This window comes from Suricata suricatta, chromosome 2 (assembly GCF_006229205.1).
Source record: "Suricata suricatta isolate VVHF042 chromosome 2, meerkat_22Aug2017_6uvM2_HiC, whole genome shotgun sequence".
NCBI classification, from domain to species: Eukaryota; Metazoa; Chordata; class Mammalia; order Carnivora; family Herpestidae; genus Suricata; species Suricata suricatta.
Genome location: NC_043701.1, coordinates 101,932,924 through 101,950,747, shown reverse-complemented (window position 1 = coordinate 101,950,747; position 17,824 = coordinate 101,932,924). Strand labels below are relative to the sequence as shown.

The 17,824-nt window shown below is 56.5% G+C and overlaps 1 protein-coding gene across 1 annotated transcript in view; it reads left to right on the top strand.

The window, feature by feature from the left end:
* Window positions 1-17,233, top strand: part of ADCY1 (adenylate cyclase 1) — a 110,886-nt gene extending 93,653 nt beyond the window's left edge. The window contains exons 16-21 of the mRNA XM_029930870.1: window positions 662-778; window positions 1,214-1,360; window positions 1,850-1,948; window positions 7,050-7,164; window positions 8,158-8,282; window positions 9,870-17,233. Of these exons, the coding sequence (XP_029786730.1) occupies window positions 662-778; window positions 1,214-1,360; window positions 1,850-1,948; window positions 7,050-7,164; window positions 8,158-8,282; window positions 9,870-10,196 (930 nt within the window). The 3' untranslated portion in view covers window positions 10,197-17,233. The remainder of the gene's footprint in view (window positions 1-661; window positions 779-1,213; window positions 1,361-1,849; window positions 1,949-7,049; window positions 7,165-8,157; window positions 8,283-9,869) is intronic.
* Window positions 17,234-17,824: the final 591 nt, after the last annotated feature.

Here is a 17,824-nt window from a genome sequence, read left to right as displayed (position 1 = left end):
CCCATCAACAATGGCAGTTGTGGGAGCCAATCACACCATCCGGAGCACTGACCAATCAGAGTGGGCCCAGGACGCCCCACGTGGGGCGTGACTAGGCCCGCCTCTAGAAAGGTCAAAGGTATTGGCCGGCCTCCCCCAATTGGGCACCGCAGGAATTGTCCCTCCTTAATGCGCGCCCTTTCAGGAGAAGCTGGCGCCTTCCCCTTTAAGTAAAGGGGAAGGCTGGATTGGACCTGTGGTGAGTGGGGGAATGCACCCCCACGGCCGCCGGGCACATTTCCACTGCAGAGGTGCGCCATGACCGGCTCCGGGAAGGCTGGGACGGCCCGGTGGTGAGGGCCGGATCGGACCTGCATCCTTACAAACTGACCTGGCAGGGTTCCAGCTGAAGGTAGTTCAGGGCATCAGGTGTCACCCAGGGGCAAGGGGCAGAGGGTCCCCATCAGAGTTTAAGGGCAGGGGACTGGCTGGACTGATGATCCTTGGAGAGGGGCTGAGGCACACTCCCTTGGACCCCCAAGCAGCGCCCAGCTGGGATGGGTCGGGGACCTGGTCACTGAGTCTGAATCTACGGCGGTTGGGGGGGGGGCATTACCTTGGGGTCTGGGGGACATTGCATGAGGGAAGGAAGCTCTGTAGGTAACAGAGGGTCCGCCCCCAGGCCGAGGAGGAGAGGGACGACATGGAGAGGGTGAAGCTGGACAACAAGAGGATTCTCTTCAACCTCCTGCCGGCCCATGTGGCTCAGCACTTCCTCATGTCCAACCCCCGGAACATGGTGAGCCTGCTTCCTGTCTCCGCTGACGGGGGACACAGGGCTGGGCTGGAGGTCCCACCCAGAGTGACACTTCCATCACTTCCCTGCTTAAAATGGCCAAATGTGGCTGTTTCCCAGCCTGTCACCGAAGCCGTGTGCCCCCTCTGCCCACCCCCGGGCCGTGGGCAGGGTCGGGCTGCAGGAGGCTCCTGGGACCCTTTGATCTGGGAGGAAGCATAGCACCATCACCCCGCAGGAGGGTGGGCTTCAGGAACCTGCCACCCAAAACAGAAGCAGGCTTGGCCAGCCCTTTAGATTCTAAACGCACAGCATGCATGTTCTGTGTGACCAGCATTGGCCAGAGGTGGCTCCCAGGGCTCTGTTTTCCTCTCCTTCCCTGCCCCCTCCCCACAGGCCGTGCCCTGGCACCACAGCTGACCTGCCCTTTGCCCCCAGGACCTGTACTACCAGTCCTACTCCCAAGTGGGCGTCATGTTTGCCTCCATCCCCAACTTTGACGACTTCTACATCGAGCTGGACGGCAACAACATGGGGGTGGAGTGTCTGCGTCTCCTGAACGAGATCATTGCAGACTTTGACGAGGTGAGGGCCGCCGGCCAGCTGCTGTGGGACCACGTATGCTCTGTGCCTGCCACATGGTGCACTCCCTGCACGCTGAGCTGGGAGGAGGCTCGTGCATTCTGTCCTCCCGGGGGTCCAAACTGACCCTGACTCTGGAAGAGGGGCCTTTACCACATGTGGGTTCTGGCACCTGTCCCCTACCTAGTAAATGCTGGGTTCAGGCTGGTGACCTGGGGTTTGCAGCAGCTCTGCTCCCTGCCCTGCGGTGTCTCCTCCAAGGTGACCTTGAGGTCACTGCTGCAGGACACCTGTGCTCTGCACAGTCCCTACTGGGCCCCTCTTTCCCATGCCCTTGCTGGAGCCCCTCAGATCAGCCCCAGACCTCAGCTAGTGCCCGTGACAGATGAGACACACTGCTTCTCAGAACTCACTTCCCCGCCCTGAGGTTGCCCCAAAGTGGCTTTTCTAAGATGTTATGTAACGTTGAACAGTTTTGTGTTTGAAACAAAGCTCATGGACAAAGACTTTTACAAGGACTTGGAGAAGATCAAGACCATTGGGAGCACCTACATGGCCGCCGTGGGACTGGCACCCACCACCGGGACCAAGGTGAGTGCTGCTCAGAGACTAGGTCCCAGTTCTGCCCCAGACTGCTCTGGAGCCCTGGGCACGTTCCCTGCTCGGAGTCCAGTCTGCCTTATAAGTGGGTCAGAGCAGTGGCCTGGGGCTGTCCCTCCAGCAGCCGGCTCTCTCCGGACACAGTGTCCCGTAGAAGTCAGCACCGAGGCCAGTGATGCGGGCTTTCTCCAGCCCTGCTCCACCCCACCAGCCCCCTCCCAGCCAGCCCTGCTCCCTCCCTACCAGCTGCGCCCAGTTCTCCCAGCCCAGCACCATGGAGTGTTCCCCTTTCCCAGTGCAGAATTCTGAATAAAGTCTTCAGGTTGCCTCTAAAAAATTAGGCAGGAAAACAGAGGAAGTTGTAAAAAAAAAATGCAATGAATGGAAAAGTTGTAAATATGGGAGAATATTAATCCATAATAATCCATTGTTATAGCATTAATGACTTTAAATGTGAATGGAAATGTGCCAATCAAAGGAGACCAACAGAGTAGCCAAAAACATAAGACCCAGCTAGGTTTGCCACAAGAAACACTATTTATTTATTTATTTGTTTATTTATTTATTTACTTATAAATAAATGGTTACTTATTTTAGAGAGCACAAGATGGGGAGGGGCAGAGAGAGAGGGGGACAGAGGATCCGAAGCTGTCAGTGCAAGCCAAATGCAGGTCTCAAACTCACAAACCATGAGATCATGACCTGAGCAGAAGTCGAATGCTCAATCGACTGAGCTACTCAGGTGCCCCAAGAAACACACTTTAAATATAAAGACACAAATACCTTAACAATAAATGGTGTAGGATGAGATACCATTCTCACACTAATAAAACAAAATTCAAGTAGTGATCTAGTTTCAGACAAACTTCAGATCAAGGGAAATTATCAGACAGAAAGAAAATGATAAAGAAGTCAGTTCTCCAGGAAGCTACGATAATCTTTAACATGTATGCACATAACATCAGTATGTCAAAATACACAAGGCAAAAATAGAATCGTGGGGAGGAATAGATGAACCCACCATTATAGTTGGAGACTGCAAAGCCCTTCTCAGTAACCAGCAGGTCCAGGGGGGCGTCTGCAAGGTGGTTGAACTCTGAACAACATCATCAAGCACTTGGATCTAATCGGTACCCACAGGTGACTTCATCCAACAACAGCAGGATACACATTCTTCTCAAGCTCAAGTGGAACATTTACCAAGGTAGAGCACATTCTGGGCTACAAAACAAGTTTAAAACAATTGAAATCATATAAAGTATGTTCTCACACCTGAGTGGAATTAAATAGAAATCTATTGATAGGGACATAGTTGGAAAATTCCAAACTATTTGCAGATTAAGCAACACTTGTCTAAGTGACACAAGTCAAAGTAGAAATCTCAAGAGAAGTTTTAGAAATGTGTGGAACTAAATAAAAATGAAAATACAAGTGATCAAAATCTATGAGATGTAGCAACAGCAGCCTTCAGAAAGAAATTTATATCATGGAAGTTATATACTAGAAGAACGATCCAAAATCCACTGTAGAAGCTTCCACCTTAGCAAATGACAGAAAGAAGAACAGTATAAACCTACGGTGAGCAGAGGGGAAAAAAATCAGAGCAGAGTCAATGAACTTGGAAACAGGGAAGCATCAAGGAAAATGAGTGAAACTAAAAGCTGGCTGCTTGAAAAATCGAGAAAGTTGATAATGTTTAGCCATGCTAACTGAGAATAAAAAAGACACAAGTTACTAATATTAGAAATGGAAGACCAGGCCACCTGTACTGAATCAATGGGTAGTAAAAAGATGAAAAGGTATGTTATGAACAACTCTCTGCCCACAAGTGTGATAATTTAGACCGAGTGGACAAATTCCCTGAAAGTCACAATGTACCAAAACTCAGACAAGGGGAAATAAAAAATTTTAAGAGACCCCTATCTATTAAAGCAATTGAATCAAGAATTAGTAACCTTCCAAAACAGCACTGGGCCCAGATGGGTTCACTGAACATTTAAGGAAGAAATTACACAAATTCTATAACATCTCTTCCAGAAAATAGAAGTTCCTAATTTATTTCTTTCTAACTCATTCTGTGGATTCAGTATTATAATAATATGAAAACCAGATAAATTACAAGGAAGGAAAATCACAGGTCAATATTTCTTCTGAGCATAGATGTGGAAGTCTTCAACAAATGTTAGCCAGTTGACTCCAATGTTATATGAAGAGAATAATATGCCACAAACAAGTTGGATGTATTTGAGACCCCAAGGGCAGTTCAACACTTCAAAATGAGTTAATGAAATTTACTATATCAACAGGATAAAGAGAAATCACATGATCGTGTCAGTTGATGCAGAGCAACCATTTGACAATGTCCAATACCCATTCCTGATTAAAAACCAGCAATGAGCAAGTGGAATTTGACATTAAAAAGAGTGCCACTTATATTTGCAGCCCCAAAATCAGATACTAGGTACACATTGAAAAAAAATAATTATAACAATATCTCTGTGAGGAAAAGTGTATAACTTTGATGCAAGAAATCGAAGATCAAATAGATGTAGAGATAATGTTCCTGCATAGGAAGACTCAAGGTCAAGGTCAAGGGGTCAGTTATTGCCAACTTGATCTTACATATTTACTGTAATCCCGCTCAAAAGTCCAGCATGTCACTTTGTGATATTGACCAACCGAGCCTAAATGTCCACGGAGGCAAAAGATGCAGAGTCATTCACACAACACAGCGGAAATGGGGTGGGGTGGAGAACTGAACTACTGACTTCAAGGTGTTTAGAAAGAAAGCTGCCATGATCAAGACTGTGTGGTATTGGGGAAGACAACTTGGTGTTGGATAACTAGATCAACGGAACAGGATAGAGAGCCCAGACACAGACTCCGTCGGCAGAGTGAACAGATCTTTGACAAAAGAGCGAATGGTGCAGAGGTAGCCTTCAACAAACAGGGCTAGAGGTATACATCTGTATTTAGACAGATGTTAACACAAAATAGGTTAAAGTAACTCAGATTGGATCATAGACCTCAATGGAAAGGCAGAAATGTTAAAGTTCTAGAAATCACATAAGAGAGAATCTAGGTGACCTTGGGTTGGCGATAAGGTTTTATTTGTTTTATTATTTTTAAAGCTATTTTTAATGTTTATTTATTTTGAGAGAGAGCAGGGGAGGGGCAGAGAGAGAGGGAGAAAGAGAATCCCGAGCAGACTCCACGCTGTCAGCACAGAACCCAATGTGGGGCTTGATCCCATGAACTGCAAGATCATGACCTGAGCCAAAATCCAGGGTCGGACGCTTAACTGACTGAGCCACCCAGGCCCCCCTGGTGATCAGTTATGATCCATGGAAAAAAAACATCATTACCTTGGACCCAATTAAAAATTTTAAGTATGTGCAGGAAATACTATAATGAAAAGACAATCTACAGACTGAGGGAAAAGCTTTGCAAACCGCCTCTCTGATAAAGGACTTGCATCTAACCCTAACTCAACAATAAGAACACAACCCACTTAAAAAGTGGGCAAAAAATCCAGACACCTCACTTGCACGTGACAGGTAAGCCCAGGAAGAGATGCACCATATCAGGTGTCAGCAAGGAAATGGACGTTAAGACAAGACACCCCTACACACCGAGGAGAGGGGCCAGAACTCTGCCGACGCCCAGTGCTGGCAGGGGTGCGGAGCAGCGGGAACGCCCACTTACTGCTGGTGGGAGGGCAGAACGGGGCCGCCACTGTGGGGGACGGTCTGGCGGGTTCTAACAGAACTAAATATACTCTTACCATATGTTCCAGCAGTCCTGCTCCTTGGCATTCACCCAAAGGAGCAGATGACTTAGGCCCACAAAATATCTGACCCGGATGTTTACAGAGGCTTCTAAAACCTGGAAGCAATCGGGATGCCCTTCGGTAGGTGAATGGATAAGTCTGTGGTCTGTCCAGACAAGGGGATGATGTTATTCAGCGCTAAAGAAATACGAGCTATCACGCCCTAGAAAGACGTGGAGGAGCCTTGAATGCATCACTAAAGCAAGAAGCGAATCTGGAAAGGCTACACTCTGTATGATTCCAATTACGGGATGTTCTGGAAGAGGCACAACTATGGAGAAACGGAAGGATTAGGGGTGGCCAGGGGGCTGGGGGAGAGGATTGACAGGCAGGCCGGGGATTTGAGGGGCAGTGAAACTGCCCTTGTGAGTACACGAAACTCTGCATTTGGGGAAACCCACAGAATGTACACACATAACCTAAACTGTGGACTTTAGTTGACGACAGTGAGTTACCGTCGGTGCATCAGTGGTAACAATGGTCCTGATGCAGGATGTGACAGTAGGCAAACTGTGTGAGAGCAGGGGACAGCCCACGGGACTCTATGCCGTCTGTTCTATTTACCAATAGACCTTAGCCGGTTCGGACAAGAGTAAGTCAGTTTTTTTTTTTTTAAGCATTCAGTCCCTTTATTTGAGGACTAGAAAAATATCTGTAAACAGAGAAAAATGAGAAACCTTGAATGGTTACAAAAAGAAAAAAACCTCACGGTTGTCTTTGTTTCACACAAGAGGGGCTGTTTCAAATGAATATTTTTTAAGTTTGTTTATTTTGAGAGAGCACAAGCTTGAGTGGGGGAGGGGGAAGAGAGAGAGAGAGAGAGAGAGAGAGAGAGAGAGAGAGAGAGATCGATCCCAAGCAGTCTCTGTGCTGTCAACACAGAGCCCGACACGGCACTGGATACCATGAACCATGAGATCATGATCTGAGTCGAAATCAAGGGTCAGATGTGTAACCAACGGAGCCCCCTGGGCGCGCCGGGAGGGGCTATCGCACAGCACAAAGCAGGGAGTGACCAGGTCGCCAAGTGAGGGGGTCTGCCCCTGCTGCCTGTGCACTGCCAGCTGCGGGCCTGCTGTCCTGCTCACAGGCTGCCTGCCGTGACCCCGTGGGGCTGACACGAGGCCACCGCCGGCCTGCAGTGGGCAGGGCACTGCTGTGCATGTGACGTGAAGTCAGGTCCTGCCCCGGCAGGGCCCCCGCACGGGATCGCACCCCCAAACGTGGTAACCACCCCCTCTCTCCACCGTCTGCTCCATGCAGGCCAAGAAGTGCATCTCCTCTCACCTGAGCACCCTGGCGGACTTCGCCATCGAGATGTTTGACGTCCTGGACGAAATCAACTACCAGTCTTACAACGACTTTGTGCTCCGAGTGGGTACGTGGCCTGGGGTGCGCCAGTGCACTGCTCTCGCCCCACCTGGGGCCGGTGGCCTGGATCCCCCCTGTCCAGGTGGGAGGGGAGGGTCTCCAGAGGCGGGCTGGGGTCACAGGACAGCTGCCTTGAAAGCTGGCACCTGGGACCCAGGACCCAAAAGGGTTGCCTCTGAGCTCACGAAACATCTGAGTCCACTCGTGGTGGGAGGAAAATGCTCCGAAAATGGCTGCTGGTGGTGGTTCTAGAATTCAGATGTCCACCGTCCAGCAAACATTCTAAGAGCTGGGCTGAGCAGGAAGGTGGTGCCTGCCTGGCCCAGTTCGTGTGTCCTGCTCTATCATCTGGCCAGGACTCTGCCACGGGTAGTGACGTGGTGGGAAACAGAAATTCTGCTCCTGCTCTCCCTGGCAGGGGACCCTGCCCACCAGCCTCAGGGGAAGCGGCTCCTGTCTGGACCTCACATCCTGCACACCACACTGGCACCCCACTGCCGGGCGGGGACATCCGTGGCGCCCGTGGCTGACCCAGAAACGTCTGGGCACAGATGCAGCATGGAGAGACATGACGAGGCGTCTGCAGGGCTGGGAAGCCCCTGTTCCCGGATGGCTGTGGGAGTGATTGGCGCTCAGACCCTGAGCCACATGAAGAGAAGGGGGCCTCCCTTTCCTACTTTAGAGCACCCCAAAATATTATGAGCAGGTCCAGGCCGTGTGCCCTGCAAGACCTGTGGGGTCACAGCCAGGAAACGGGAAGGGACAGTGGTGTGGGGACCGCATTGCCGTCCCAAGACAGGCCAGGCTTCTGAGCGGTGCGGGGTCACTGTCCCCGGAAATGGGACTCTCTTGGGATCAGGATAGGGCCATATGCCTGAGGGGCCACGCCTCTTCCAAACGGCCCCTTTGGACCAGACATTGCCAGGTGACCCCAGGAATCCAGGACCCAGAGGGGGCAGCTCCTGACCCGGCACTGAAGGCGCCGATGGCTGTTTTCCAGGCATCAACGTCGGCCCTGTGGTGGCCGGGGTGATTGGGGCTCGGAGGCCGCAGTACGACATCTGGGGAAACACGGTCAACGTGGCCAGTCGGATGGACAGCACCGGCGTCCAGGGCAGAATCCAGGTTGGTTCACCATGAGTATCTGGGGCTGGGAGGTGAGGCACAGGGGGCAGGGCCAGCCCGGCTGGATCGGGTGGCCCTGAGCCCCAGGGCCTGGTAGGGACAAGAAGCCTCCTGGTGTGGTGTGTCCGGGGCCTGTCCGGCACGGGGTCATTGTGGTCTGGTTTACTCTGTGGCCGTGACGGTTGGCTCGCACCGGGCTGTGTGCAGAGTCAGGGGCACGGTGATGGCTGGGGTCCCAGTCAAGGACAGTGAGCCCCTCCAGCATCCAGGACCCTACCTGCATGCCTGAGAGGGCAGGTGCTGTGTGGCTGCCTGGCCCCGGCCCCCTGTAGCAGCCACCCCCAGGCTTGGGGACAGTGGCCACTCTGCCCAGGTGTGCAGGGCTGTGGGGCCCTTGGTCAGGTCTGCAGGGGCTCCCCTGCAGCTGGCCTCTGGGGGCCCACGGGGCTGGGGCAGCAAATGCAGAGCACTCCATCAGTGGCCTCGGGTCCAGCACTGGCCTCCCCCTCCTGTGATGCCTAGTGAGGTCCTGGTGACCTGTGTACCCTGAGGGGAGACTGCCAGCCCCCTGGCATCCACGTGTTTAGTCCCCCTCCCAGCATCCGGTGGGTGCTGCGTCCCCATTGGGTGCCTGGTGGGCCCGTGGGTTCCTGGGTTTAAACCGTCAGCACAGAGCAGGATCCCCACGTGGCATCTCTGCACATCACGGTCCTTCTGTCCAGTTTTTTTTTTTTTTTTTATGAAATACACTCTCCATTGTCACCGTGTATAGTCGTGAACAGCTCAGAGGCACTGAATGATTCCCACCTGCCACCCCAGGACGGGTCACACCTCAGTGGAGGACCTTGGTGAAGCCAGGCCATGGTCCCACGAGCACTAAGTTTCCAAAATCAGATTCCAGCACCGCCCCCCCCCCATGGTCATTCTCTGTGAAATGCCTGCCCTGCCCTCCCCCCACACACACTGTAGGGACCACCATTCCATGGCCCTGTCCCCGGTGCTGCATGTGGGTCCCTGCAAGCCTCTGGTGGCCATATTCTGACCCAGGCGCCCACCTCACGGAGTCCCAGGGGCCCGACATGCCCTGACCACCCCTGTTCCCGGAGGCGCTCCTCCTACCAGCAGCCCCCTGCTCTCGCCTCTTGTGTTGAGCACGCCCCGCCAGCAAACACTTCTAGGATCCTTTCTCTGCTAGGTCCAAATCGAACGTTTGATGCTTTCCTTGAAGAAGTGAGTGAGGGCCCCAGAGGTTAGCGATACAAGTTTGTGTGTCCTGCCCCTCGCCGCCCCTGTTGAAGCTGGTCCCCCCAGGTGTCCAGCTGGTGCCCGGGGCACTACACAGCTCCCACGCCAGCCTGGGGCTGGGTCTCTGTGCCCATGCACCGCAGGGCCTTCCCCTGGGGAGCACTGCTTTCTCCTGCCTGCCCGAGGCAGGTAGGCGGGCAGCCGGGACCCCTAGGAGCTGCTGAGTCCTGTGACTCTCTGTGATGTTGGAGATAGGCTGTGGCTGGTGGAGGAGGGAGCCTTTGCCCCCAGGACCCCGCCCACTGACCCAAAGGGACGCTTGCTTGCTTTCGTCCGTTGCAGGTGACCGAGGAGGTTCACCGGCTGCTGCGCAGTGGGACCTACCGCTTTGTATGCCGCGGGAAGGTCAGCGTCAAGGGCAAGGGTGAGATGCTGACATACTTCCTGGAAGGCAGGACGGATGGAGATGGCTCCCAAGGCAGGGAGCGGAAAATTTGTGGCTATGGGCGAGCTGGCCTCCAGAGCAGACTGGGCACAGGCCTACCCCCGGTGTCCCCCATGGCCGGCCTCCCGGTCAGAGCCGGGCTGGGGGCTCTGCAGGGCTCAGGGCTCCCCCCGGGTCCCCATGGCCAGCACTTGCCCCCCGGAGCAGCTGGGAAGGAGGCTTAGCAGAGCCCACGCTGGCCGCTGAGGGCTCAGGGCACCAATGCACGGGGTATCTGGGCCTCGGGGGCCCGGCTGCTGGCAGGGCTGCCGAAGGGGAGCCGTCCAGCATGACCCGAAGCGGCCAGGCAGTGATGGGCTGGGGCAGCTCTCCCCTAGTGGATGCTGAGGTTTTCACGGGACCGTGCTCGCTCAGTCCCCTCCTCGGTGGCAGAGAAGGGGCAGCTGCCTGGGAGCAGCCGGCTCAGCAGCTGGCTCTGGGACCTTCAGAACATCCTGGGGGGGCCGCGGCCTTCCGTTCAGCGGCAGCTGTGGGGTGTGGCTGGCAGGGTGTGAGTGCGAGGCAACCCCAGGCAGATGCCCTTGAATCCTGCGTGGTGGGGCCTGCGTGGCCAGAAGCCAGGCCTCGCTCGGCAGGGCCATGAGGGCAGGAACTGGCCCGGATGGCTGGGCCCTCGATGGGCGGCTTTTGGGGAGAACGAAGCCACTGCCTCACAACGCAGGTGGTGGGGCCGCCTCCTTGCTGAGAGCCAGAGGCGGGTCTTCTGGAACTCACAGGCCCCGAGCTGTGTCTCTGCGTCCAGCATCCTTGCCGCTCTGCTCTGCGCTGTCCCTCGGTCCCCCGATGGCATTGTCTCCTATGGACCTAACCCTGCCATCACTGTGCCCGTCGCCACGGGCTCCCATACTCACAACAGCACGAGCCTGCGTGGATTTCGAAACCAGCGACCCTCACAATCCAGAGAAAGCCTCCCGGGCACCCAGACCTGGAGTCTCGGAGTGAGTTTGGGGCAGGTGCAGACCGAGGACGCCCAGGATGTGCTGCTGGGGCACAGGGCGGTGGCAGGGGGAAAGGATGGGCCACAAATACCTGGATGAGGCATTGGGGGGCCTCAGCTCTGACCGTAGGGGGAAGGCTGTTTAGCACGGGAGGGGGATCTGGGCAGACAAGTTGGGGGACCACAGCCTGACCTGCAGCTCCAGTACACGGTGTGGGGTGCCCTGGGGAGAGCCCCATGCCAGCCGAGGCCAATGAATGGGCCTGGGGGGTCCTGCTCCCTGGGGGATGTCTTCAGGCTGCTCCCACTGTAGGCCTGTGAGGCACGGTGTGCTCTGTGGGGGAGCTCGACCCTGCCCATGTGTGTTGCCAGGCGCGGAGGGCCCCACGGGGCAGCCAGTGCGGTCAGCCACCAGGCTGTGTGGGGACAGGACAGCAGTCCACGGCCTCCCTCCTGAGAACAACAAGCTCTTTGCTAGGCCAGCAACAGCCACCGGTACATCGAGGGTCTCAGTGGCCCAGCCACCCCAGCCAGCCCATATTTAGAGGTCATGGCATGATTCCTTCAGGAGAAACCGAGTCATCTTAAGAGTGCTGTGAGCACGTGGCCATGTGCCCCACTGGAGGGTTGAGGACCTGGCCCAACTTCCACCCAGAGCAGGCCGGGGGCCGGGGGAATGGGGGATGGCATGTGGCCTGACCCGTGAATGTGCTGTCACACGGCAAAGGGGGCTTCCCAGGAATGGAGGGTACGGGCCTTCAGCCGGGGCTGGGCCTGCGTTCCCCGGTGGCTTCAGCAGGACCGAATGTCCCCTCGAAGTGGACGCAGAGGCAGGACGGTCAGGATGGTCAGGACGGCAAGAGCATGAGGTGGTTGTTTAAAGCTTCGGTCCCGGCCCTCAGGCAGCAGAGATGGGCTGGTCACACTCACAGACACACATGGCAGATTCCGTGTCCCCCCGAGCCATCTGGACACAGGTGGACACCCATGAGACTCTCAGCAGCGCCCCCAGCCTGGCCGGGCCCGGACCCAGGGTCCACAGAATCAGGAGCTCCGGAGCCCCACCATGCGCTGCTGCCTGTAAGCCGGCCACTACAGCCACCGCTGGCGGCAAGGGCCCCGGCTCCACAAGCAAGTGGCCTCATGACTCCCTGGGGCACGGGGGCTGGTGCAGCCTCGGCAGTGGGGTGTGTGACGTCTTCCTCCGTGTTTGGGAAGGGACTGTGTGGTTTTGCCTTATTTATTTGTACTCGTGTACAGCAATCGGACAAACATTCGCCTTTCGAGTGGGGTCTTCTCTGAATTATTTGAGATGCTCTGTAAATAGCACACCATTTCCTGCAGCATCCGTTCGCTCCTGCTGGAAAATGAGGACAGCCGCCACCCGTGCGGATGTCACCCTTTACCCAGATGTGTGATGTCACCCTTTAACCAGATGTGTGATGTGCCATGTCCTCCAAGGCCCTGTGCCCCTGCTTGGGGGAAGCCAAGCCCTGTTTGGGAGGCACTTTGGGGGTGTCCCTTGGTGTCCCTCCACCCCGTGTGCTGCTTACACCCAACCTCAGTAGACTAGAAAGCAGCCCCAAACTTCCAGATGCTTCCACGGACCATGGAACTGGGTGGTCCACTCCTTGGGGCCTGTGTCCTGCAGGACGGAGCCCCCCACAGACCAGGCCCCCTGAGCCTGCACGTTTATGAAACTCCAAAGCCACCAGCGCTTCCAGACACCTTCTGTCACTAGAAGCAATAACAACTCGAACATGGGAACCAAGCCCGGTGCAGAGCCGACCGTTAACCGAGACACAAGCCATTGCACGCGTGTGCCCGAGCCAAGCCATGCTGTGGGGGGCTCACACCCATACAGCCCCCCCAGTCCTCCCTCCAGACCCAGTTCAGGCTCCCCTGTGGGCTTTGCTGTCAGTGCCCCAGGCACAGGGAGCGGAGGGAGACAGGAAGGGCAGGCCTGGGTGTGTGCACATCTGTGACTCTCCTTACCCTGTCCCCCTGCCTGTCCTCCCTGGTCAGCCTGGGTGACACATAGGCTTTGTGCTCAGAGAGGACCCAGCCAGCCTGCAGAGGCACATACCCTGGGTCACCCGAGGCACCATGCTGGGCCCAGTCATCAGCCTGGACATTCCAAGCCCCTGCTTTGTCCTGCCCAAGAAGGAAGGGTCCAGCTGGCCTCATGCTTCCTTGCCCTAGTCAGGCGAACCTGTCTCCATCCCAGTGTGTGCCATGTCCCTGTGATTCTCTGAGTCAGGGTGCCTGCTGGGCCCTCCCTGGGAGGCAGGCCCCACCCACCCCACAGGTGCTCCCCTCCCCCCACCACGGGCACTGAGCAGTTCCCTGACCAGCTGGGTCACAGCCGCACCACTGGCCTGTGGCATTCTGAAGCATGTGCAGGCCTGTTGGCTGTATGGAAAGTCACCCCTGGAAACTGACTTGGGCCTGATTTTGTAGCGGCTTCGATTAAAAACAGGTAACAAAACAACAAAAAGTCAACCTCAGAAGCTGTTGGTTTTAAAACGTTTGGTTTGGTGACATAAGTAAGGGGCAGGTGTGGTGGGCTGGAAGCAGAGGGCGTGGCCGTGTCCTGGGGCCAGGACATCCTGCCTGCCCAGCTGCCTTTGCTTTGAAAACTCACTGAGGGAGGGAAGCTTGAGCCCCACCCCCTCTGAGGGGATGTGGGAAACACGTGGGAGTCTAAGGAGTCTACTCCCACCTGCATGTCCGGCCAGGATGGACTCAGGAGGTGTGGGGTCAGCGCCGACAGCTGGTCCCGGGGAGTGCCCGCTGCAGTGCACCCTGTCGCAGCCCCAGGCCCCGTGCTCTTGGGCGCTCCCGGGGGCCCGGCTCAAGGCCGGCTGCTGTCTGTGTGGACCCATAGGCAGGTCCTGTGGCACCCAGGGATGCGTGGCACCTGCTGGTCCAGCTCATGGGAGTACATGTGACTGCAGGGGCCACACGTGGGGACGAGGGCTGCCTAAACAGCTTTGTGATACCGACTCCTACATTTGCATTTCGTAATTCCCTGCATATGTAGCCCATCTGCTCCTCGTCAGATGTGTTCATATAGTTAAACCATGACTGCTGGGCTGCAGCCACCGTGTGCTCACATTGGCACATGTGTGCATGTATATGCTCAAGTGTGCACGTTCCTGCGTGGGTGTGAAATGTGCCTGTGCACATACGTGTGTGTGCATGTGTTTTCCTGAATGGGCATGGAATGTGATGCATGTGTGCACACGTGTGCACGTGTTTATGGGTGAGTGCATGTGCGTGCATGCACGCCCATGCATGGGTGTGAAATGTGTGTGCACGCATGTTCCTGCATGGGTGTGAAGCGTGCATGCGTGTGCACATGTGCATGTACCTGCATAGGTATGAAGTGTGTGCATGTGTGCATGCACACACATGCACATGTGTGTTCTTGAATGAGTATGGACTTGTGTATGTGCTCTGTATGTGTGTATGTGCACACACAATCTGGCATAAGCAAAATACAAGCCAGTCGCGTGTACCTGGGCCTAGGATGGATTCACAAAGACTGGACTGACTTGGGGGCAGCCAGCCCGCCCCTGGGCATCTGGTGGGCCTGGCCCTGCATGCCCTGCCTTGATTTCCCTTAGAAATCCAGAGTGTGAGAGGAGAGAGGAGGAGCAGAGCAGCCATGACCCCTGCGCAGTGCCTGTCTCCAGCGGGGGACAGGAGCAGAGTGTTTCTTCCTGAAATTTCTGGAACCTTCCATCTGCCATGTCCAGGCAGAAGCCCAGGGCTGCCGAGGCAGCAAATCGCCCCATGTTTCCTTGTTCGATGGGGCTTTCTGTGTTGGGTTGTTGGGCTCCTTGTGCATGGAGGCCGTGGAGGGAGCTGTGGGTGCAGGCGTGGGCACAGGCATCCTGGGTGAGGCACTGGTGGGGAGCAGGGCACTTGCCCGGCCTCCCGGCTCCATGGCCAGGTGCCCTGACATCGGCTGCCCCGCTGCCGAGCAGACAGACGTCCACGCACAGGGTCCTCTTGGGTGACGTTCTCAGTTGTCAATGCGCCGGACACGGGGGCGGCCATGCCCAGTGAGTGAGGGCGTTCTGGACACAACCCTCAATTCCTGGATGCCATCCGCGCATTCCTCCCCACGCACCACTGGATTCTGTAGTTTCTGCACTGGTAACCGTGGGAGAGGCTGGGGTGAAAACCCATCTGGACTTCACCGCATGCTCACAGAGGAAAGAAACCCCATCTCCTTGGGGGCTCTCAGGGCCCCTTCCCCAAGCTGCGCCCACTGATCGCCACGCAGGTGTGGTTATGGCCCCCACAGTGTTGTCAGGCATCTGGGGCTCAGAGAGGTTATTGGCTTGAGCAACGTCACACAGTGCAGAGGGGCAGGGCCTGTCTGTCCTGAGCCCTTGGTTTTCCATCACTGCCCAACCCAGCCCCACCCCCACCCCCGGCTCTTTGCTGACACTGCTGATTCGGATGGGGCTATCCGTGGCTGTGTCCTGGGCACGCGTCAGCCTCACCTGGCTACCCTGCTCGCTCAGCAGAGCGTTGTGTGTCCTTCAGCAGCTGACCTGCACCCCCGGTCACTCCAGCCTAGCCTGAGGAATCCCGACTCCACCCCTTTCTGTCCTACATCTGTTGTGGTGTCTGCCTGTCCCATACTGAGAAAACACAGGTCCTCCTCCTCTAGCAGGGGGGACACCTGCCCATGTCTTCCTGCAAGGCCTCTCTGGATGGGGGCTCCCAGAAACCCTCAGACGACACATGCCTCCCCATGTACACACAGCCAAGTGGCCCCAAGTCCTGGACAGAGATGGCGTGAACACTGGAAGGCCGTCTCCACTGCGTCCTGCTCGGTGGTACAGCCATGCAGTGCCTCACCCTCCTGGCTGCGTGGGGCGGCCGGGGTCCCTCCTGTAGGTCTGAGGATGGCCAAAGGCAGGTTTCCCCAGGGACGCGTGGAAGGCAAGACAGGGATGGGGGGAGGGGGTGAGGAGCCAGCAGCCACAGGGCGCTGGGGTCCCCAGCCTCCGGGTCCGACTCCTTTGGCTTCCGGGCAGCTGGGAGGCACACAGGTTGCACCACCTGCTGGGGACAGATGTGTAAACAGGGAAGCCATCTTAGATCAGTCTGCTGAGGCCTGGCCGACTGCTCGGGCTCACAAGTCGTGGGCAGCGTGCAGGATGGCCTGTGGCAATAGCCCCTCCGAACGCCACGTCTGTGCACTCTCATCCCCCACGGCGCGGGCCACGAGCAGCCAGAACTCGAGTCTCACCTCCCACCAGCAGCCCCAGCCAACCCCAGGCCCTAGACACAAAGCACACATCTCGGGACCGTCCCCCAGCCATGGGGAGCCTGAGGAAGTCTGCCGCATCTCTTGCACACCCCAGCGTGCCACCCCCCAATCGTCAGTCCTTCAGGGCCCCGCGGTCTTGCCTTCACCCTGTACAAAGTGTGGGCCCGCAAGCCACGTGCACTCAGAATTGCATGCCGTGAAGCCCCCATGTGTGTGAAACCCACTTTGAACTGGAAACCACGCAGCATGCACGGAGGGATGGGCCTGTCTCGGGCTGTCTGCCGGCTGGCCGCAGAGCGTCCCCGCGACACAGTGCACCCTGGGGCCCATGCCCGGGTGGCCAGTGCCCACACTGATTACGCAGCGTGTCCCAGCCCAGCCGCCCCTCCTCCCCACTCCCCTCTTCCCGGCTGCACGATTGCACACCCCCCCTGCACAAGGAAGGTAACAAGTGACCGCCACCACTTTACAGTAGTTTCCGTTCCCACTGACGGTCAACCCAAAGCCCACCCTGGGGTTTTCCTGAGTCGCTGAGAAAGGTGGTGTGAGCCCCGCACCCTTCCGTGTCCAGCCAGCCGTGGCCGTGTCCCACCACGGAAGGCAGGGTGGGTGGGCAGGGGACACGCTCTCCACCCACGAGCTCACCTGAGAACAGTTCAGACAGAGCCAGGTGACGGGGTCGGAGTGACGCCGGCTCTCGGTCCCTGGGTCCCTTCTGTCGATAGATTTGTATAATCAATACGGGTCTATTTTTACGTCAGCCCCACACTGTACCTTCCGGTCTTTTCCAAGATTGTTAACCGAGACAAAGAACTGAGTATTTGGTCCTATTTTTATTAACAAAAGAGGTGAACAGACTGAAAAGTAATGTGAATGTACATTTCTTAAATGCGACTTTTCTACGGGGTGTTTGCACTACACTTTCTGGAATCTTATTTAACAAAAATAAAGGAAAAAATTGCTTGACTAAACTCTGTGGCGGTTTTCATCGAGAGAGCCCCATGGTCACGGGGAGGCTGAGGCCACTCCTGCCTGGTGGCCCACAGGGGACGGTGGCCTCCCCCCGCCTACGCCCAGTCCCCCCTCCACTAACCGAGGGGAGTGCGGGCAGCTGGGTTTCTGCCCCCAGCAGGAGTCTCCGGGCAGGTGACTTACTGCATGGGGTTCCTCAGACCGGTGAGTGTCCCCCTGGTTGGGGATTCCCGAGGAAGGCAGACCAGGGGGACAGCAGGGAGTGGGTGGGGGCAGCGCTCATCAACAGACTAAGCCTCACCATTCACTAAAACCGGGCCATGCAGGCAGTTGGGCCAAGGTTGGGCCAAGGTTAGAGTGAGCAGGAAAGGCCCTGAAACAGCAGACCAGTGTTAGGGAGGGTTTGCCAGCAGTCACACCAGCCAACCTCCACCGGGACACAGCTAAGGCCATGGTCTGGGGAAGCCCCTCCTACTGCTGGTGCAGGGACCGCGGGTATCTGGTGGGGAGGGAAGGGACAGGCTGGACCCTGGAAAGCACCGGCCTGTGGCCCAGGCTCAGCATATCTCACGGAGCCCGAGGCTCCAAGA